Raw genomic sequence first — 22,621 nt, forward strand, 5'->3', positions numbered from 1 at the left:
AGGAGTTACGGGGAGGAGCGGGGAGGGGCGATGGGAGGGACATGGAGTCCCGCCCCTCTCTGCCGAGATTGGCTGGAGGAGTCGTGACGTCATACAGGGCCCCCCTCGAAGTGGGCTTGTGAGTGGCTGCGTGGGGGTGCATCGGGCGGGGTGTGGGAGAAGAGTGGTGACGCTATACAGAGGCTCCTCCCCCTTCCTTGGAGCCGAGACAGTCGGGCTGCTGAAGCTCGGGCCAATCAGAGGGGAGGCTCCAACGATGGCATGGTAACTATTCTACCCTTTCCTTGCCCCAGTCCGCGGGCGGTGATGGGAAGGCTTCCCCGTAGTCCTGCCCGCACTTCCTGGCCAGACCACGTGCGGAGCTGGAGGGCCCTCCTGGGAGGTCTGTCTCTCCGTGTATCTTGCCTGCAGCTGCTACGAGGCCCCAAAACCTGGCCTCCTGGTCTCCCAACCCATGCCGGCCCCATCACAACCTTTCCTTCTTTGAATCTCTCTAATGTACGCTATGAGCATGCCGTGAGGGAATGGCTCAACATAGGATTTGTTACAAATGAGGGTTCTTGGAACTTCTTTCCCACCTGCACTTTAGGAACTCCTATTTATCTTAAAGGCCTGGTTCAAATGTTCCTGCCTTCTCTGGGATACATTCCCGGATCTCTCTGAGGGAGTTTGGCTAATGCTTGGGCAGGCCTCTGTTACAGCCTTGTCACTTTGTATCCTATTATTTTCCTGTCTTCTGTGCTCAGGCTCTTAGAAGTCAGAGCTGCGTTTTATTCATTGGGGTTTCTTTCTCCCGTGGCCTAGCCCAGGACAGACGCTTGATATTACAAGGGAGAAGGTTGAGCATGTTCTAGAAACTAGACCTAGTGACTGAGGGTCCCATGCAGAATAGCAGGGACTGTGCTCAGAAAGCAAAACCTATTCAGACTACCTCTCTACCACCACTTTTTCCTGGAACATCAACACAGAATTGAAGTGGGCTCTGCCCAAAAGTAGATAAATTTAAATCCCTCTGAGTGTTCAGTGGTAGCGAGGGATTACAAATAATTGACTAATTTGTCCAAAAGTGGAATGCTTGTAAAGATGAAATAAGATAACAGTAGAAATCTGATACATTGTAGGTGCTCAGTAGATGCTCAGAGGAAGAAACAAATAAATATGTGGATGGTCAAATAGTAAAGCTAGTTTAAACATCTGACTCCAGCCACATTCCCCCCACTCCTGCATCCAAATATCCCTCTGCTTCATCCTCCCTTTCCTGTGTTCTACATTGGAAAGTCATTAGTTCTCCCTGGATAGTTTACTATAGCTTCCTCACTGACCTACAGAACATTTGATTTCTCACCCTCCAATCCTGAAACCCAAATATGATTAAACCTCTCCTCCACTTATTTATTCTGGTGTCCCTAAGCCCAGGCACAAAGTATAGGTGCACATTAAATGTTTGATGAATGGATGAATGACTTTCTTAAGTAGAATAGTAGTAGAAGTGTGAGACTTTTGAGTTAGGGAACCCTGAGTTTAAACCTGATCCCAACCATTTATTAGCTATGTCAACTTGGGCAAATTTTTAACCCCTAAGCCTCAGTTTCCTTGTCTGTAAAATGAGGGTAACAACTGTAATTGCCTTTAAGGTTATCGAGAGAATTAAATGAGATAAAGCATTTAGTATGTAAATTTAGTATGGTACCCAGTATACAGTAAGCCCTCAATAAATGATAATTATTCCTATTCTTTAAAAATGTCAAGGAATTCCCATTCTAACTATTCTAAGACATTGATTCTGACACAGAAATGGCTCCCAGAAATATGTTTTAAGTGATTAAGTAAATACATTCAGGTCAAAGTGCTGGCAGGTATTCAGGAGCTGAGATCCTTAAATAGGATCCCACATACTTGTGGGAAGACTGGAGGAAGAGACATTAGATGAGGAGTGTGGCAGGGAGCAATTTCCTATGACCATGGTCATTTCTAAAGGAGGACCTCTTGTTAGATACTCTGGTAGGCATGTGGCCCACATGCTCATCATTCCCAGGTACTTCTGCCCTCGGAAGGACTTTGTGGACCACATACTCTCACTCTGTCTAATTCTCATAACCCCCTTCTAGTGTCTTCATTCCTTCTTCACCTCTAAAGAAAAGAAGTTTGGTGCATGCTCACAAAAACTTGCTGAGCCAAACCCTCTCTTGGGCTCCAGGAGCCCAAGAAGTCCACAGCTTAACACTCTGCTCTGGCCCAGAGAGACAAAGCAAAGGAAAGTCCAGCTTTCCTGGGAAACCCCAGTCTCTCACATACATACTCTGAGAACTCACCCTATGCAGCTTTGAAGGATTGGTGCTCAGAGCGGAGACAGGACCCATAAGGATTGCAGAATCGGGGAAGGGCAAGAGACTTCCTTTTAGAGTGAGGGCCTAGATTTTTCTTTTTTTTTTTTTAAATGTTTTTAAATGTTGACTTATTTTTATTTTTTTTTTTTAATTTTTTTTTTCAACGTTTATTTATTTTTGGGACAGAGAGAGACAGAGCATGAACGGGGGAGGGGCAGAGAGAGAGGGAGACACAGAATCGGAAACAGGCTCCAGGCTCTGAGCCATCAGGCCAGAGCCTGACGCGGGGCTCGAACTCACGGACCGCGAGATCGTGACCTGGCTGAAGTCGGACGCTTAACCGACTGCGCCACCCAGGCGCCCCAAATGTTGACTTATTTTTGAGAGAGAGAGCGAGAGAGCATGAGCAGGGGAGGGGCAGAGAGAGAGAGAGAGAGAGAGAGAGGGAGGGAGACACAGAATCCAAAGCAGGCTCCAGGCTGTGCTGACAGCTCAGATGTGGGACTCAAGCTCACGAACCATGAGATTGTGACCTGAGCTGAAGTTCGAAGCTCAACCGACTGAGCCACCCAGACGCCCCCAATGGTTTAGATTTCTTAGGTGGTGCGTAGGAAAGAGTGACAGAGTTGGAGTCAAACAGCTAAGTTTAAGTACCAGACTTCCTACTTTTTAGACCTTGCACAAATTATTTAACTGTTCTGTGACCCAGTTTTCTTGTCTATGAAAAGGCACAAAAATTCCCATGTTGTAAAGTGATTGTAAATGTCAAATAAGGGAATTTGCAATGGACTGGGCACATGTTTGACACACAGTAAGCACCCAGTAAATGTTGATTTCCTTCCTCTTTTTCTACAACTGAAGGGAGGAATGATGTTTATAAATAGCATATAATTAGATTTTTATAAATCTTATGTGAATACCTTTGACTTTAAACTAGAGCATTTAGTCTATTACACTTAACGAATTTATTGGTATATTCAGAATTTAATCTAACATTTTCTATTTGTCCTACTGTTCTGTTTCTGGGTTTTTCCTTAATTTGTTTTTCATTTTAGTTCTTTTGTAATAGTAACCTCCATTTTTTGAGGTGCAGTCCTGCCAGACTGTTTTAATTGAGATATAATTCACATAATATAATATTTACCCATTTTAAGTCTAGAATTCAGAGGGTTGTAGTAAAGTGGACCCTTTAACAACATGGGTTTGAAGTGTGCAGGTCCATTTATATGAGGATTTTTTTTTCAATAAATACAGTACTGTAAATGTATTTTCTCTCCCTTATGAGTTTCTTAATAACATTATTTTCTCTAGCTTACTTTATTGTAAGACTACAGTACATAATACATACAACATACAAAATGTGTGTTAATTAACTGTTTATGTTATCAGTAAGGCTTCTGGTCAACAGTAGGCTCTTAGTAGTTAAGGTTTTGGGGTGTCAAAGTTATACATGGATTTTGGACTGTGTGGGTCTAGTGCCCCTAACCCCTGTGTTGTTCAAAGGTCAACTATATTCATGAAGTTGTGCAACTATCACTACTAATTCCAGAAGATTTTCATAACCCCAAAAAGAAATCCCAGACAATTAGCAGTCATTCCCCATTTCCCCCTTCCCCCAGCTCCTAGCAACTACTAATCTACTTTCTGTCTTGATGAATTTGCCTATGTGAACATTTTCTATAGATGGAATCATACAATATGTGGCCTTTGTATCTGACTTCTTTCACTTAACATGTTTTCAGGGTTCATATGTGTTATAGCGTGTATCAGAATTTTATTCCGTTTTATGATAGAATAATATTCCATTTTATGGATATGCCATATTTTGTTTATACATCCATAAGCTGATGGCATTTGAGTTTCTACCTTGTGGCTACCATGAATAATGCTGCTATGGACATTTGTGTATAAGTTTTTCATGGACATATGTTTTCAGTTCTCTTGTGTTTATACCTAGGAGTAGATTTATGGGGTCCTATGGTAACTCTATGTTTAACTTTTAGAGGAACTACCAGACTGTTTTCCAAAGTGGCTGTACTATTTTACATTCCTATTAGCAATAGATGAGGGTTCCAATTTCTCCTCATCCTTGCCAATACTTGCTATATTCCTTTTTTTTCAATTGTAGCCATCCTAAGGGCTATGAAGTGACATCTCATTGTGGTTTTCATATACATTTCCCTAATGATTAATGATATTGGCCATCTCTTCAAGTGCTTATTTTCCATTAAATTTCTGCTTAGAAAAAAAATATGTACATATGTATTTTTTTTTTAGAGAGAGCGCGTGTGCGCACAAGTAGGGGAGAAGGGCAGAGGGAGAGAGAGAGAGAGAGAGAGAGAGAGAGAGAGAGAGAGAGAGAGAAGGAATCCCAGGCAGGCTCCGTGCTCAGTGCTGAGCCCAACATGAGGCTCAATCCCACGACCCTGAGATCATGAACTGAGCTAAAATCAAGAGTCAGCCACTCAACTGACTGAGCCACCCAGACACCCCTAAATCTCTGCTTTCTTAACATTCTTTTGGATTATTTCATTTTTCCTCCTGTACCAGCTTGGAAATTAAATTCTCTTTTTATATTATTTTAGTGATCTCCCTAAAAGTTCCCATATGCATTCCTAAGTGTGCTATTAATCAATACCTTTATGGTACAGTTTGCCAAGATGGAGGAAAAAAAAAAAACATCCTAGGTCGGAGGAACAGAGAGAAAAAAGATGTAGGACCAAGAAAGAGCTCAGTATATCCAGAGGTACAAACTAAGATTTCATCCTAGAAGTGATAGGGGAGCCAGAGAAAGTTGAACAATGAAGAACAAAATATACAATGAAGATTTAATTACTATTTGAGGCAGAATGGGCCTACAGCAAGATGGGTGTGCCTAGGGTGGATAGTTTAAAGTCATCCAAGGAGGATGCCTCTGCTGTGAAAAAGATCTCTAGGAAGAACAAAGAACAACCCTGGAAGACTTTCCTGAGGCTGCCCAGGAGGCAGGGTCAGAGTTTGACCTGAAACCGGGTATCTTTAGCACTGCGTCCTTGCCTCTTTACCTATCCCTAGCCATGCTTATTCTGCCTCTACCCCTGCAACAGTGGTCTTTCCTCAAAGGCTTTTCTTACAGTTCCTAAATCTCTTCTTGATACATCCAAATCCTGTCCATCCTTCAAAACCCAATTCAATTAAATCAACCCTTCAATCAAATATTTTCTGGGCTTCCTTTGTGTCTATCTCTGGCCTAAGCTGAGAGATTCAGAAATAAATGGAACAGGTGAGGGTTCCATCCTTAAATGGGTTTCCAGGAAGGAGAGGGGAACAGACACTTAACAATAATTTCACTACATTGTGGTCAGTCCTAATAAAGGTGTGATGGACTTCTAATGCTTCCTGTGGAGTGGGGAGGTGGGTGAATCATGGTGCTTAGGGAGAGATAAGGAGGAAGTTGAGCAAAGCTCATGGAAAAAATGAGCGTAGCTAGAATGTAAAATATGTGTTTGCTAGAGTAGAGGATGGCCAGATAACGAAGGATGATGAATACCACACTAAGGAATTTGCTCTTGATCCTAAACGCCATAGGGAGTTGCTAAACAATTTGCAGCAAGAGAGGCACATGATCAGATCTGTATGGTTTTTTAAAATGTTTATTTATTTATTTTGAGAGAGAGAGAGGGGAGAGAGAGAGAGATAGCAAGCATCAGCTGGGGAGGGACAGAGAGAGAAGGAGAGAGAGAGAATCCCAAGTAGGCTCTGTGCTGTCAGCACAGAGCCCGATGCAGGGCTCGATCTCACGAACCATGAGATCATGACCTGAGCCAAAATCAAGGGTCAGACACTTAACCGACTGAGCTACCCAGGCACCCCCAGATCTGTGTTTTAAGAAGAGCCAATGTGGTTGTAAATGGGGAGGATGATGAAGAGTTAGAAGAGCAAGGAAACCAGTGAAGCAGAGCCTCAGGAAGCTTTCCTTAACAACTACATCCCACATTCACTTTTCTTCTGCTTCCCACCTCTGTACTGCCTCCATGCTACTGCGGGCTGGAGCATCCCTGTAAATAAATGCTCAGTCAGCTTGGGGAATCTAGTATGTGTGTGTGGACAGGGGGAGTGGAGCAGTGACTGTGGCCAAAGCTGGACAATATTGGTGCTATTTCAGGCACAGGCCTCTCTGAGGTATGTCCAGGCACAAGGCAAACCAACCAGGAGGACAGGAGATACTGGAAGGTTTCAACGGCAGCAGCAGCAACTACTTGGATTACAGACAAATGCCGATTCAGCAAACACTGCCCACTGAATTGAAGGCAAGGCTAGAAGCTTAGATGCTTGTTCAACTTCTTTATCTGTAAAATATATCCCATCAAATTTACCTCACCAGATTACTAAGAGGATCGAATAAGAAAGTGTACATAAAGTTCCTTGCGCCTAGTAAGAACTCATTCTTCTACTTTTCCTCACGTAAATCAAGGTGATAGGCTTTGGAACTGACAGAGGAAGAAATAGATTCAGAAAGGGTCAGTGATGGCTGAGGTCACACAGTTCAGAAAAGGCTCAGTCTTGGGGTGCCTGGGTGGCTCAGTCGGTTGAGCGTGTGACTTCAGCTCAGGTCATGATCTCGTGGTCCATGAGTTCGAGCCCCACGTTGGGCTCTGTGTGGATAGCTTGGAGCCTGGAGGCTGCTTTGGATTCTGTGTCTCCCTCTCTGCCCCTCCCCTGCTCATGCTCTGTCTGTCTCACTCTCAAAAATGAATAAATGTTAAAAAATAAATTAAAAAAAGAAAAGAAAAGGCTCAGTCAGGACAAGTTCAGACCATAGCTTCCACATCTCATCACAATAGCCAGGGTGTCTTGAGTATCTCCTGCATACCTGGCACACTGCTGTTTTACCTCACTTAATCCCCAGGACAACCTTGTGCTGTGGATATTCCTACAACCATTTTACAGATGAGGAAACTGAGATTCAGGACTGTATGGTGAATTGCCCAAATCACCAAAGAATTAGTGGCAAGATTAATGCACCTCAAGTTTCAGGCATTGGGGGTAGTCTAGAGGCACAGAGAAGGGACCCAGGCTCAGGGAATGGTATTTAGGGCCAAAGGAACAGACAAGGAATAGGGTCAGGGAATAAAGACAGGGAATAAAGGCCAGGAGCAAGCATCTGTATGTTGGAGGTAGACAAAGAAGATGACACAAAGCCCTGAGGTAGAAAACCTACATCTAATCATTGAAACTAAAAGGAGGTGGTTCTTTTAGTACAGTTTTACTAATTGTTCATTTGCCCTGGGACCCTAAAGCACAGGGTGGAGAGGAGTTCAAAGTCACTAGAATAGGACATTGTCCTGCCAGACTTGGAGCCTCCAGGAGTGAGTTATCTCTGGGTCTGCCACCATTGCCCAGTCAGGGCCTGCCACAGAAAGGGCTAGGCTGAGTGAATGAACAAGAATGAATGCATGAAAAAGATCTCTGGTAAGTTAATCAAATTTGAGCCTCTGTATCCACCTGCAAAGTGGTGAGTGTAGCTACCTTGTGGGATTAACATTATACAGTTGACTCTTGAACAATGCAGGGGTTAGGGGTGCTGACCCACCCCCCCGCCCCCACACAGTAAAAACTCCATGTATAATTTTTGACTCCCCAAAACAACTACAAATACCCTACTGTTGACTGGAAGCTTTACCGATAACAAACTATTGATTAACACATGCTTTGTATATGTTTTATATGACATATTCTTACAATAAAGTAAGCTAGAGAAAAGAAAATGTTATTAAGAAAATCATAAGGAAGAGGGGGCACTTGGCTGGCTCGGTTGGTAGAGCATGTGACTCGATCTTGGGGTTGTGAGTTGGAGCCCCACATTGGGTGTGGAGCCTACTTTAAAAAACAAAATAATTTTTTTTCTTAAAACCATAAGGGAGAAAATATACATTTATAGTACTGTGCTGTATCAAAAAATCCATGTGTAAGTGGACACGTGCTGTTCAAACCCGGGTTGTTCCAGGGTCAACTATATAGGGAGGGATTAAGGGAATGACCTCAGGTGCGGGACTCCGATCCTGTTAATGACATTTATAGCTGTGTGAATAGGTAACATACCTTTTCTAAAACAGGGATGTTAATAGTATCCATCTCATGGAGTTTTTATAAGGATCAAATGGGATAATGCATAAAAAATAGAAAAGTGCCTGGAAAACAGAGGGTGCTCAACATGTGCTATTACTGTGGGGATATATGACTAGGAAAACTGTGGTGGTGTAACTACGTCTAGGTCAGAGGTCTTCACCCCCTGCAGGTGCTCTGACAACCCCAAGAATCTTCCTCGGGTTCCTTCAGGGGTCAGTCTGGGTGGGGAGGGAACCCTGTGGGCTGGGTTGGTTTCTGCGGATCAACCCTCTCGTGGTGGGGCAGACCCAGGACTGGGGAAAGGAGAGCCTTGCTCTGTTATGTCAGGACAGGGCGCCCTCTCCTGATCAAAGCCGGGAACAGCTCTGGCCCCAAGTTTTTGGGGTGGGCCTCCCTGATCTCTCTACCTATAACGTGCTCTTCCCTTTGCTGAATGCCGGGAATCGGCTATGGGGAGCAAAGTTAGGGGCAGGGGCGCTGAGGCTGGGCAAAACTGTTTTAATGTTTCAGAAGGGCGAGGCCGGATAATTCGGCTAGAATGGGGACGTGGGCAGGAGACACCGAGACTAGAAAATTAGAGAATTCGGGGCTTGTTGAACCAATTTTATGCTCTTTCAACAGGTGATGGAACGCCGCTGAGAGGTAAGGTGACAAGGTGGCTTATCCAACGTGTCAAACCCAGGGGTCCAGGGCTCTTCCGGCTGCCCCCACGCAACAGGAATTAGTGGGGCAGACCAGAGCTAGAGAGGCATGGCACAAGGGGACACCGGATCAAGGCGGAGAGCCAAGGGTCCAGGTCCGCAGGAGTGGGGAGGGGCCAATGGAGGATCTGGGCGCAGTTTCCTCCCCAAGCGCGCTGGCCCCGCCCCCGCCGTTCCCGCTCCGGCCCGCCCCCGGCCGCTTGCCCCAGGCCGGGCCTGGGCTCCCTTCGGGTTCCCCCAGCGCCCGGCCTGCGCCGGCGCGGCCTCCTCGCCGCCACAGCCTGGGTGAGTATGGGGATGGGTGTGACGGATCGCGGGGCAACCCCACTTGGGGGAGCTCCGCCACGAGGTCCAGCTTTCTCACCGCCCAGCCCCAAGGTGCTGGTGCTTGCCCAGGATCTGCTGCTGTCCCGACTTCTGAACTAACCCTTTACCCCTACTGCTCTCCCACATGGTGCTGGCTGTGCACTGGTTGAGCTCTCCTTCATTCTCCAGGGTCTGCTGATGGGGATTTCTCTTTAGGTGCCAGGGATGTAGGTGTTGGGCGTCTCTGGAACCCGATAGAGTAATTTCAAATTACACCTCTTCCATTTATTAGCCTGTGACCTTGGGCAAGTGTTTTTAACCTCCTTGAGCCTCAGTTTCCTGTTCTGTAAAATGGAAATACACAGGCTATATAGGGCCTGCCTCGTAGAATTATAGTGAGGGTTAAAAGAAACAATGTATGTGGAGCACTAAGCAGGGTGCCTCATACTCAGAAGGTACCCAGTAAGTATGGATTCTGGCTGGAGGCTGAGAAGATCTCTGGGACCTTTGGAGATAAGGTAGGGGTGCTCCTAAGAAAGCAGTTTCCAGCTAAATAGTACGTATGAAGAAGTTAGAGCTGACTGGGACTGAAGAGCTGCCCTTCAGGTAGTGAGCTCCCTGTCCTGAGGCCTGGAGAAGTAAAATGACCATGTTGGAATGGCCATATTAGTAATCTAAACCACATGATCTTCATGTTGCATAACTGTGGAAAAAGACCCAGAGTGGTTAGATGACTTGCCCAAGGTCACACAGCTAAAAGAGGAGCCAGGCATACCTCCAAGCAGTGGAACAGATTGTTCCTCCAACTTCTTTACCCACCCCCTGCCTCAAGCAGTGCCTATTCATTCCCTGAGGATCTGTTCTTCAGTTTGGGCATCCCAGTGGTTCCCGAGGCTTCTAGAGCCACTGGCTTCAGAGAGGGGACTAGTGCTGCTACAAGCACCAAATCAGGGTTTGGGCTGGGTGGGGAAGTCCTTCCCCTTCTAGGGTCTCTAGGGACTTATAGTCCATTTGGGGATGATCCAAGAAATGTGTTCAATTTGGGAGGGGCACCAGCTCCAATTCCAATTCCTCTGGGAGATCCCTGGCTCCTGAAGGCAGAAAAGAAGTTGGGCAACTGGGGCAGGCTGACTAATCAGGCCTGGAAGAGAGGCGGGTGGGGGAAGATGGAGGAGAACACAGAGGCGTATTCACCTGGTTCTGGAATGCTAGGAGGTTAGCTTCAGGTTCTTCCTGAGGGCAGGGCCAGGAAGAGTTGGGACTTGATCTGGCAAGACCTTTGAGTCCATAAGGGCGGGTTCTTTATGAATCTGGAGCCAGCCCTAGTTTGGCCACAAGAAGCCTAAGTTCCAAGGATGGCTTTCTGTCAGGCTCAGCATCTGGCTTTAAGGAAGGGCCTTTCTCTCTCTGCATCTTGGTTTCTCTGCCTTTGCAATGGGGACAGGATTCACTGACTCATCTATATAGGATTTGATTTACCTTTCTTTCTCTAATGACAGGTGCCCCTTCTCTCTCCCCTCCTAATCTGATCTAACCTGACCTTTCTACCCAGAGGTCTGTCCCAGAGACGAAGGGGTCAAAGAAGGCTGGGGCTGCAGTTTGTGACCCTGTGGGCCCTACATCTCCCCACTGCTGGCTCTCCCTTCTAGTTGTTGTGCGACCCTGAGCAGGTTATTGTTCCTCTCTTAGCCTCAATTTCCCCTCTGTGCACTTAGGGAGGCTGGGCTAAGATTGCTGGTGTATACCTGGTTATTATAGTTCTTAACCTTAGTATCCTCATCTCAGCAGGGAGTCAACAGTTCTCAGGAGCTTTTACTTCATCTCTGGAGGGGGATGGACAGGCCCCATGGGTTCTGGGAAGCCTCCAGAAGCTGACCAGGCAGCTCTTTCCAGCAAACAGCAAGCCCAGGCTAGCACCAGGCCTGATTCTGCAAAGCCTTTCACCCTCAGAGCACATGAGGCAGCAGGTGGGGACGAGCAGGGGGTCAGGGTTCTATTGGCTTCCATGGAGCCCTTGCTGCTGTGCACTGTGGTGCAGACACACAGAGCCTGGGAAGGGACCGAAGGTACAGAAGGCCCTGGGCCAGTGGGTGAAGCAGGGAGAACTGAAGTCTAGACGCTCAAAGGCCTGTGAAAGAAGGTGGACTATTCTGTTCACTGGGAGGTTTTAGGGTTGGTTCCTGAAACAAGAGAGACCAGTTAAACCAGCTCCTGTTGTCATAGACCTGTAAAGCCAGGTATAGGGGAGAAGAAACTCTCCCAATCTATTCAGGCTTCATTTTAGCACAGATTTGCTTCATTGTCTTTCCTCTGAAATTGAGGGTGAATGTCCTCTTGGGATTCTGAGTCAATCGTCCCCATCCAGGGCAGGAACTGTCCAAGTTTAGGGGCTAGATGGCTTTCTTCTCAGACCATCCCATGGCTCAGCTAAGCTGAGGACTCAGCACAAGGGCTGGCTTTACCACAGAGTCCCAGCCTTGCTGCCTTGGGCCTTGACAGCATACTACTCCATCCCCAGGTCTGACAAGATGTACCAGGTCCCACTGCCACTGGACCGGGATGGGACCCTGGTCCGCCTCCGCTTCACCCTGGTGGCCCTGGTCACAGTCTGCTGTCCACTTGTCGCCTTCCTCTTCTGCATCCTCTGGTCCCTGCTCTTCCACTTCAAGGAGACTACGGCCACACACTGTGGGGTAGGGCTTGCGAAGGGGGGGGGGGTTAAGGAATATCTCATATTCAGGTCCAATTGGATCGATTTTGGATCCTGATTCTGTTGCAACAGGATTAGTGAGCTCTCCAGTGAGGTCCATCAGACAAACTTGGTTGCTGGGTACCTGCAAATTGAGGTCTCAGGAATTAGCCTTCTGCCACTTTCCACGGAGGTCATTAGGGCCCGGAGTCATTGAAATTGGGCAGCCCCAGAATTCAATCCTTACTTCATAGAGGGGCAGATTCAAGAGCCCTGGGTTTTGTGGGGGATGGAGAGAGAACAGGACTGGGCTAGAGGGTGCTGGGGCCTCTTAGTGTGGCACTGTGGGCTGTGCCTGTCTCTGTGAGAATGTGATTATGTATGCATCTGTGTGACTGTAAGGGACGTGACTGTATGTGTCTGGGAGAGACCATATCTGTGTGTGTCTGGATGGGGGCCTGATGATGTGTGTATATATGAGTTCATGGCCTATGTTCCCCAGGTAGGCATGTGCCCTCTGAGCAGGGATATGGTGTGCTGGGCCAGGAGGAAAGATGTGAGTTTTCTCTGTAATGTTTCGGGGTAAAGAGGGTCAGACCTGTGTTGACCTCTGTTACACTCCTAATTTCATCCACTGACTCTGTATTACCTGAGACACAGAGACTGAGCCTCAGCTTCCCATGTTTTAAAATGGGGTTGGGGGGCGCCTGGGTGGCGCAGTCGGTTAAGCGTCCGACTTCAGCCAGGTCACGATCTCGCGGTCCTTGAGTTCGAGCCCCGCGTCGGGCTCTGGGCTGATGGCTCAGAGCCTGGAGCCTGTTTCCGATTCTGTGTCTCCCTCTCTCTCTGCCCCTCCCCCGTTCATGCTGTGTCTCTCTCTGTCCCAAAAATAAATAAACGTTGAAAAAAAAAAAAAATGGGGTTGGCAATTCCCATCCTCCTTCTCAGGAGTAGTGTAGAGCTCCAGATAGGGGAAGGATAGGAAGGTGGTTTGGGAAGTGTGAAGGGTGAGGAGCAGAAGGAGTAGGAGGAAAAGAGATTGTAAGGTTGGAAGGCAGGGCAGGAGAGGAAGAACCCATGGGCTCTAGGTGGAAAGGAGGCAGGGCCTGGACATGGACCCTTGGAAGAGCATCAGAGAGAGCTCTGAAGGCCCCCAATCAGCTCAGCTTGCTGCCTCCCTATAAAGAGCATTTGCTCCAGAAATAGGACTATGATTAGAAGTGGGGTCTGAATGGCAGTATGGAGTGGGGCCTACTTCTTTTGTTCTTATGACTGGAAGTTTTCTCTCTCCTTGCTTTGTCGATGGGTAGATGTTGGCCTTGAGCGGTAGGCAGCCAGTCTTATGAGACCCAGGGCTGGGAGCTATCAGAAAGAATAGGACTGGACAAAAAGGGGCTGACCAGGTGATCTTGAGGGGGAGGATCGAAAAGGATCCAAACAATGGCTTTTCTTGACCAAGTTTTCACCTTAGATAATGCATCAAATGTTTCTCTCACCTGGTCAACTCCTTTGTATCCTGCAAAACCCTTCTCAAATGTCTCCTTTGAAAAACGTTCCCTAGCCTCCTTGGGGAAGACTTAATCACTCTCTCCTCTGGGTGCCCACAGTTCCCTGTTTTATCTTTCATACAGTTCTATCATATCATATTTGTATCTCTGTTCCCCATCAGACCAGGAGCTTCTTCAAGGTGGGCACTACATCTGAATCAGGAAGAATTGGTTGAATAAATGAATAGGAGCCCCTCCCCCCTGCATCAGCCCAGTGCCCTTTGAAAAGGAAGCCTGAGACCAAGTCTTAGTCCATGCAGAAAATTATATTTGTAAGGCATATGGAATTAAATGGAATAGGCTGTTTGCTTTGCCCCTCATGGCTGGCTCCTGAGGGCTAATGGGATCAGTAAGCCAGCATATCTGGCATACCTATAACCCATTCTTGACATACTAGTTAGGGATCCTAAGGCATAGGTAGTTGCAGGAGGGATACCTGACCACTCTGGGGCAGGACTGAGCTTAGGGACCCAGGTGGTATTTTGTCCCCACTCTCTGGGACTACCATGTTGGAGCCACCTTGGGGCAGCCCAGGTGGATGTATGCTCTGAATTTCTCACCTGGAGTATTCTAGAAATGGCCAACCCTAGGAATAAAAAAAGTAACCTTACTCTAACACATCTGTAATTTAGATGACTCTGTGTTTGCTTGCATATCTCCAGTGATGGGGAGCTTCCTTCCTCTCCAGGCAGCCTATTCTAAGGAAGCTTAGTAACTAACAATTAGCAAACTCTTTCTTGTAGTGGACATGACATTCTCTTTTTGGTGAATCTTTGCCTTTGCACTGGCTCTGCTTTGGGAGCCTGAGAGCTACTCTCTCTCCTCCTGGCATCAAGCCAGCCCTACAGAGGTGGGATGGCAGTAATGGGGGTAGGGGTCCCCGAGTTTACTCTTATTAGGTAGCATATTTCCAGTTTTTTCAGGAAACCCTCACAGGACGTGCGCCCCTAGACTTGGCCCAGTCGGTCATTATTCTCTTCATATGAGGCCCTGATCTGGGCATAGGTCTTCTTATGGCCTGGGTAGCACAGGGAAAAGTAGTACCATTGCATTCCTATTACTGGCTGTTAGACCCCTGTTAAGGCATCTTGAGCTGAGTTAGCTGTTTCTGCACAGGTCCAGACTGGACACTGATAACCTCATATTTAGGCCCGTCCAGATCTGTCTTGGATCCTGAATGTATTGTTCTAAGATTAGCTAGCTCTCCAATGAGGCCCAACAGACATACTTCTGCTTCAGCAGAAAGGGGTGAAATCCTATTTTGCTTTCTCCCTTTTCTTTCCCTGAAAACTGCCTGGATCCCAGGATACAACTCTCAAAAGGGTCCCCACCCCCATCCCTGACAAGGAAGCTGTTGTGGGCTGACTTTAGCCACTATCACTCTTACCTTTGCAGAGTGTTCCAGGGTTTATGATATGGTCTTGTTGGTCCTGGGAGGGCTGTGTGCTTGGGCAGGCGTGGAGATCTGAGCTCTGTGGGCGGGAGGGCAGGCCCTGGAGAGCTAGGGGTGGGACCCTCCAGTCTTAGAATAGTTTCAGTCTGGCTAGAACTCTCAACCCAAGCCCCGGATCCTTCAGCACCCAGTGTGAGTGTTGCTCAGTTCGCGCCCCCGCCCCCATTTTCTTGATGCTGAGCTGGACTAGTGAACTAGGGCTCCCTTAATCGTGGGTGGTATGAGTCCCAAGGGAGGTTTGGTCCTAGGTGTTTGAATACAAAGCTTTTCTGTCTGCCCCCCAGAAGGGAACCCATCTCACAAGTCATGGTAGTTGGGGCAGTCAGGGGTGGGAAGAGGGACTTCTCTGCCTAGCAGGAGAAGGGAGTGGAAGAAGCTAGCTCCCTTGGTTTGGGTCTGTCCTTGCTGGGTCTGGCCCAGCACAATAGGCTCAAGCTGAGTGGAGAAGGTTCCCGTGACCCTCAGATTCCCATAAACTTTGGATTGGGTGACATGGTCTTCTTAGAGAGGAAGGAGAAGCCTCTGCAGGGACCCTGGTATCTTGAGATGATGGTACTGTTGACCTGAGGCTTGGATCATTCTGAGCCTGGGGGTGGGCTGGTTGGCAGCCTGTGGTCCCATTGAAATAGGTTCTGGGCACTCCCACTGTTCCTGGTTGAACTTGGGTGAAGAGGAGGAATGTGGTCAGACAGGGTCAGTGGGAGGGCTTGGACCAGTCTGAGCCAAGGGTCCTTTGTCTAGGTTATGTGACCTGAAGAAAGCCTTGACTTGGGAGCTTTAATCTGTCAAGTGGCTAAAATCTTAGTCCTAATGTTCTATGGAACAGAAGTAATAACCTTTCTACCTCTGATCCTTCTGAGTTGGGTGTGAGAGTCTTGAGATTGAAGTGGCCCATCAAACTCCCATGTCCAGGCCACTGGGAGCCTCTATTCTCCAGGTTCTTTAAGAGGTGGACCTATAGGACCATTGTGCCAAAGGGATTCCTAAGAGCTGACCCTGCCTGACTCAGCTGCTCCCGCCCCATCTCTCTCTGTACCTCCTTACCTTCTGCACTGCTTTCCATTTCCCTTTATGCTCTTTCTACTCTGGCTCTTCCCTATAGAGGGAGCCAGCTCTGGAAAAGGCTCCACTTCCCGAGGCCCAGGTGTCCCACCAGGCCCCAAGTTGTGTCCCTCGCCCTGCCTGGGCACCACTCCCTACAGGATGTTCTCTGCGGCCTCCCAGCCCTTGGACCCAGATGGGACTGTGTTCCGGCTCCGCTTCACGGCCATGATCTGGTGGGTCATCACTTTCCCCATGTTCGGCTTCTTCTTCTGCATCATCTGGTCCCTGGTGTTCCACTTTGAGTACACGGTGGCCACTGACTGTGGGGTGAGTGCCAGGCTCCCCCGCACCTGGGTCAGGGCCAGGTCAGGAGATGGCAGTAAGAGTGGAATCAGAGAGTAAGAGAGAAGGTGGAGGGTCAGAGAAAGGGGAAAGGGATAAAGGGATGGTGGGGGGCAAGTCAGAGTTGTGGGAATTTGTGGGGAGAGACTCAAGGAGAGTGGAGTCACAGTCTTCCGAGAGTAGAAGATTACAGAGAGTGCCAGGGAGCAGAGGGGAAAGGGGAAGGGAAGGGAGGGCAGTAGGCAAGAGAGGTCATGAGAGGGAGGAGGAAGCTGAAGAAAGACCAGACTGGAAAGGAAGCCAGGACTGGGGAGTTAGACTGGGCCAGGAGCCAGGAGAGGTCATAAGTGGCTTTAACCCAGACTAGGGACATGGCCTGAGAACACCCCCAGCCCTGCCCTGGAATATTCAGGCTTGGTTTCTCCCCTGGCAGCCTCGGGCCCCCTAACCTGTGTCCACTCAGGACTCTGCCAGCTAGAAACCCAGATGGACTCCCTGCCTCCAAGAGCAGTCCACCAGGCCTTTCCTGAGGGCCTAGGGGTAGAGGTTCTGTGTCAGAAGGATGGAACTGAACATGGACTTGCCCTTAGCCTTTCATCTTACATGACACAGTCCTAGACACAGACAGTCACAGCACAGTGAAATGGGACTCCTATTGTGATAAAGGGGAACATAAGGAATGAAGGGGAGCATAGGGATCACAGGGCCCAGAAGAAGCACTTAATCCAGCCTAGGTGTTGGGGAAGACTTCCTTCCTGGACCAGGGGGCATTTCTGCTATGGGGGTAAAGAAGGATCTTTGTGAATGCCAGGCTGACAACTTTTGATTTTATCCAGAGGGCAGTGGTGAGCTTTGGAAAGATTTTAAGCAGGAAAGGGACACGATCAGATTTATGTTTTAGAAGATCATTCTGGCTCCTGAGTGGAGAACAGATTTAAGGGCAGGGGGCAAGAGTAGGGAGATAAGTGAGGAGGCTAGTGCAAATAGATCATGTTACTGGGAAGACCAGAGCTAAAATAGGGACTATGAAAGTAGAGAGGCAGGGATGGAGTCCAGAGAAGAGTAGCAGGTTGAATTGATAGGAATGGGAGGTCTTGTTCAGTTGGCAAGGGATGGGGGCAGTAGATAGCAAAGTCATCCGTAAGTTTGGGGGACTTTTATCAAAGGAATGAATCTCAATTGGTGAAATCTGAGGTGCTTTGATAGGGAATTTTTTGGACCTTCACCCTTTATACCATGTGACTTTCTGATCTACCGCCCTGCCACAGGTCCACTGAGCCACATCCTCTAGGATGTAGAGGGTTTCTGTTCTTGGGGAAAGGGGTTATGTTCCCACTTCAGTACCCTTAGCTCTGAGCTCATGGGGAGATTTGGGGTGAGCTGGGCACCTGGTCTCTGATAGCTCCTGATGTTGCTGGCATAGTTGGTGAGTGGAGAACTTGTGTGCTTGGGATGGGGGAACATAAATGAATATCTATACTGATTATGCATGTGTGTGCATGTGTGCATGTATATTTGTGTGTGTGTGTGGGGGTAAGAGGAAATCCCTGCTCTCAGCATCCTATCTCCACCCCTAATCTGAGAGGAGCTTATGAGGATGACACCAGTAGCCACAGGGCCCTAAATCTCCCTTCTTCCTGTGGTGTCCTCCCAGATTTTTGCCATCTCTACCATTTACCTGTTTCCCAGCATCAGTTAGGGCTCTGGGCTCTCCCAGCCAAGCTTTAGAAAGCTCATGCTGGAGGAAACAAACAAACAGACAAACAGCTCATGCTGGTCCTGCTCTCCTTAAAGTAGCTGGGATGGGGACAGGAGTTTTCAGAATGAATATTCTAGGAAACAGAGGCAGCACTCCCACTAACCTTACTTAGGGGACCTGCCCAGAGGGGTACAAAGTAAGGAGGCTTGGAGGGCTCAGAAGTCTCTGATGAAGTTACAGTTCTCGCCTGTCACTCCCATGCAGGCTTCCCATGTTCAATAACCACATAGCTCATCAGCTATTTGCAGGCTTTTCAGGGAAGTTTGTCTTCTGAAAGCCATAACTTGTACCTGCTGTGTGCTAAACACTGCAGATGCTCTGCATACATCATATTTAATATTCACAATCATCCTGCAAGGTAGGTGGTAGTGTCCCTATTTTGCCAACAAGGAAATTAAAGCTCAGAGAGGTGAAGTGACCTTGAGGAGGTTAATAAAGGCAGAGATGGGATGCAGACCCGGGTTTGTGTGGCTCCAAAGCCACCATGCTGTCTCTTTACTGATTACTCAGAGTGAGTATCTGAGCCTGGTCTCAAGCTACATGGTATCTCAAGCCATGGCCTTGGGAGCGGCACCCTCTCAGAGAGCTCTACACTTAGCTTCCTTTGGTAGTGCTGAGGGGAATCTATCTCCTTTTCTGTGAAGGCTGCGAAGCCCCTGGCTGGCGTTACCCCAGGCCCACCTCTGCCCTGTGAGCTGCGTCCACCATTGCCTATGTTCCCAGCATTGATCCATCAGCATCACCATTAGGAGAAAGGAGGGGATCTTCTAGAACTCCATCTCTGAAGACTGGTCCTGCTGTAGTCACAGCACGGTCATTCCTTCTCTGGGTCCCTGGGCTCTGGCACTGCTCTGGTTCTTGCTGAAAGTCTAAAAAAGTCCACAGAAAGCGAGTGCCATGGACCGGTAGCTTCCAGTACTGGAATCTTTTAGAAATGCAGATTCTCAGATTCCAGACCCCCAACATCCTCACACAATCCCTGGTTAGTTGTACGCATGTTAAAGGTAGAAGCACTGCTCCAGACCCTGGAGTCTGAGAGATCCTCCTCCTCTCCCTGGCTTTCCTGTCCCCATCTAGACTGTTCTTCCCTCATCCTCTCACCCTCTCACACGAGCAACACACCAGTCCTCGCAGCTGTGTGTTATCTCCTCTTCCTTCCTCAACTGTGAAGAATAGTGCTCCAGTTCCTGAAGGAATAAGGAATTCTAGGCTTTGAGAAAGATGAATGGGAGGGATGCACAAGAATAGGTCATTTTCTTAGACTACCCCAGGTTAGGAGCACCCACTTTCTTAAGCATGATCAGGGTGGGGGTATCCTCCTGACCCAGGTCCCCCAGGATCTCACAGTACCCTCTACCACCTTGGCACACCTGCCCAGAAGAGTTAGTAGAACTGAGAGCAGTCAAGAACAGCTTAGGTGGGCCGTGAATCCAGCACGGAAGCTCAGGTGGTCTGTGACTCATCCTTGTCCTCAGGACTGAATCTGGGGTCCTGGGCCATGGAATCTCCCATAGCTCTGTGCTATGGGCTCAGAGAGCATCTGAACCTGTCTACAGCTTCCCCAGCCATATGTAGGTTCCATGTATAGGGAGATGGAAAAGGTCCAACCAAGTCCCTGCACAAACCCCAGGCTGCCTGGGGAATGAGAACAAGCACATTGGGGGCCGGGACCTGGAAAGGGATGTCTCCCAGGAGAGCTCTCTCTCGAGGTGCCTGAAGGAGGACCTCTGGGAAAGGAAAGGGCTGGAGCGGAGCCTTCTGAGGGCCAGCGTGATTTTGATAGATGGAGAGAAGGATCTCCAGGTGGGTGGGTGGGGCTGGTGGGGGCCTGCCACCAGACTGGTCACAACTCTCTAGGTGCCCAACTACCTGCCTTCGGTGAGCTCGGCCATTGGTGGGGAGGTGCCCCAGCGCTACGTGTGGCGCTTCTGCATCGGCCTGCACTCAGCGCCCCGCTTCTTGGTGGCCTTCGCATACTGGAACCACTACCTCAGCTGCGCGTCCCCGTGTCCTGGCTACCGCCCGCTTTGCCGCCTCAACTTTGGCCTCAACGTCGTCGAGAACCTCGCACTGCTAGTGCTCACTTACGTCTCCTCTTCCGAGGACTTCAGTGGGTGTCCACATGAGGGAAGGAGGAGCAGGGGAAGGGTTGGGAAGGGTCGCCCCTGCGCCCTCCCTCACTCAGACCTTCAGAGGGAGGGGTTAGGATGCTTCCTGTAGTGCCCGCTCCCAACCCTCCTCTCTCCCTCCAGCCATCCACGAAAATGCTTTTATTGTGTTCATCGCCTCTTCCCTCAGTCACATGCTCCTCACCTGCATTCTCTGGCGGCTGACCAAGAAGCACACAGTAAGTCAGGAGGTACGGTCTACCCCTAGTGGGGCTCTAAGCAGCCCAGGGGAAAATCAAGGACACCCGTCCTCAGGATGCGGGTAATGGTGAGATGGGAACCAGAGTTCTAATGGGAACCCGGGCTGAGGCTGGGGCTTGGGGATGAGTGGAGGGTGATGGATTGGTCAGAATCTAGGACTGTGTTCGGGTACTAATGGAGACTGGAAAATAGAAGAGATGGAGGCTCCAAATGGGGGTAGAATGAGGGACAGCACCCAGGCTGCAGTGGGTTAGGAACTGTGTCAGGGGTCTGTGGTCTGTAATAACTCCAGTGCCCCTCCCCCCCAGACACCTTTCTTCTCCCCACAGTATGTGGAGGTGTCAGGTTGGGGGGTGACTCTGAGTAACTTTCATATTCCATCCTGCTGAAGTGGGAGGGGCAGGGACAGCATGGCTCCTTGGCTTCATTATACTCCCAAACGCAGGAATATGAACATGCCCATCATTCCTGCTGCCCTTGCCTGTGCCCCCTTCCAAAACCAAGGGAGGTAAGACGCAGCCCTCAGGAGTTGGGGCTAAGAGGGGAGGCTGCCCACACATATCCAACAGGCTGCAGAGTGATCAGACAGCCCATCCTCTAGGACCGCAAGTCCTACAACTGGAAACAGCGGCTTTTCGTCATCAACTTCATCTCCTTCTTCACGGCGCTGGCTGTCTACTTTCGGCACAACATGTATTGTGAGGCTGGAGGTGAGGCCAGGCTGGGATCCGTATGTGGTCACAGTGGCTATGGGACAGTTATGATGTTGTCTATACTGTGAGAGATGGCAGTGGCCTTGGGGGCTAACTGCCATTGTGTCTCTGTAGAGATGTGTGGTGGTGGCGATTTATCAAGAGGCCCCTGGGGGGCAGGGGCGGGAGTCTCACCATGCTCTGTTCTTGTGCCCTTACAACAGTATACACCATCTTCGCCATCCTGGAGTACACCGTTGTCCTAACCAACATGGCGTTCCACATGACAGCCTGGTGGGACTTCGGGAACAAGGAGCTGCTCATTACCTCCCAGCCTGAGGAAAAGCGATTCTGAACCCTTTCTCTCCTACTAGAAAGGAGGAGGCGGTCCACTGCCCAGAAACTAGAAACAAGACACCACTCTGGCCTTCCCCACCCTGTGTCCTCTGTGGGCCGTGCTGAAGCTGGGGGAGGGGGAGGAAGGGCAGAAGGGCACAGGACAGGGTTTTAGGTAGCCCTGCTGGCTTCTCTTTTCCCTCACCCCACTTGAAGGCACAGGGACCTTCAAGCAGCATCACCCTTATCAGAGAGGCCCCAAGAAGCTGAGCTGTTAGGCGAGCTCCACCATCTGGTGCTAAAAAAAGTCCTGAGGTTTATAACCACCATCGGTTCTTGGCCTTTACATAGCCACCTCTTGCTGAGGTCAGGGACCACTGAGCAGTGGCTGCTACCTGAAAACCACAGCCATTTCTCTCCACGGGGTCATTCACTTGACTGGTGTATGTGATTATCTCCTGCACATGCCCAGGCCTGTGCCACAGTCCCTTGCTAAGTTTGCCCAGGTGTTCTAGCTCTGACTTCACCTCCTGTTTAGTGTGTACCCCTTCCCCATCTAAGCCTTAGTATGTCCATGCAGGTGGTTGGGGGTAGGAGGGCTGTAGGATCTGTAAGGGCTCTGCCAGTGTGTGGTTCTGACACTACCTTGTGGAGGTAGTGTTCTGTACCTGAGGGATGTCCTGCTCCAGGAAAAGCACTGGCACAGCATTTGTTTTCCTTCCCTTCTGAAATCCATGGCTCACCGACTCTTCCTCCTTGGCAAAGGTGTAGGGTAGTCAGAGGCAGATTCCTGCCCCAAAATGGGCTCTCTGCTGTCTCCCTGTCCTCCCTGCTGCCCCATGCCCTGACCTCTTTTGGTTGTACATTTTATTTCAAAGGAAAATAAATTTTTTTTTTTTTTTTGCCAACAGTCTGGGCTAGCCTTACTTGTCTTGGGGCTTGGACTCG

General features: G+C 49.0%; 1 protein-coding gene across 11 annotated transcripts; it reads left to right on the plus strand.

The window, feature by feature from the left end:
* Window positions 1-163: 163 nt before the first annotated feature.
* Window positions 164-22,576, plus strand: PGAP2 (post-GPI attachment to proteins 2). Of its 11 annotated transcripts, none has more exons than XM_030332749.1 (9): window positions 164-264; window positions 9,057-9,077; window positions 11,961-12,135; window positions 16,334-16,502; window positions 20,134-20,386; window positions 20,529-20,635; window positions 21,091-21,153; window positions 21,247-21,355; window positions 21,562-22,576. In XM_030332749.1, exons 3-9 carry the CDS (start codon window positions 12,002-12,004, stop codon window positions 21,690-21,692), a joined length of 966 nt encoding a protein of 321 aa, XP_030188609.1. In that variant the 5' UTR covers window positions 164-264; window positions 9,057-9,077; window positions 11,961-12,001; the 3' UTR covers window positions 21,693-22,576. The 11 variants fall into 11 exon arrangements, with proteins under 11 accessions (XP_030188609.1, XP_030188611.1, XP_030188613.1 ...); XM_030332751.1 differs by having other exon boundaries at window positions 20,529-20,623; XM_030332753.1 differs by lacking the exon at window positions 21,091-21,153 and having other exon boundaries at window positions 166-264; window positions 20,529-20,623.
* Window positions 22,577-22,621: the final 45 nt, after the last annotated feature.

The sequence above is a fragment of the Lynx canadensis genome, chromosome D1 (genome assembly GCF_007474595.2).
Source record: "Lynx canadensis isolate LIC74 chromosome D1, mLynCan4.pri.v2, whole genome shotgun sequence".
NCBI classification, from domain to species: domain Eukaryota; kingdom Metazoa; phylum Chordata; class Mammalia; order Carnivora; family Felidae; genus Lynx; species Lynx canadensis.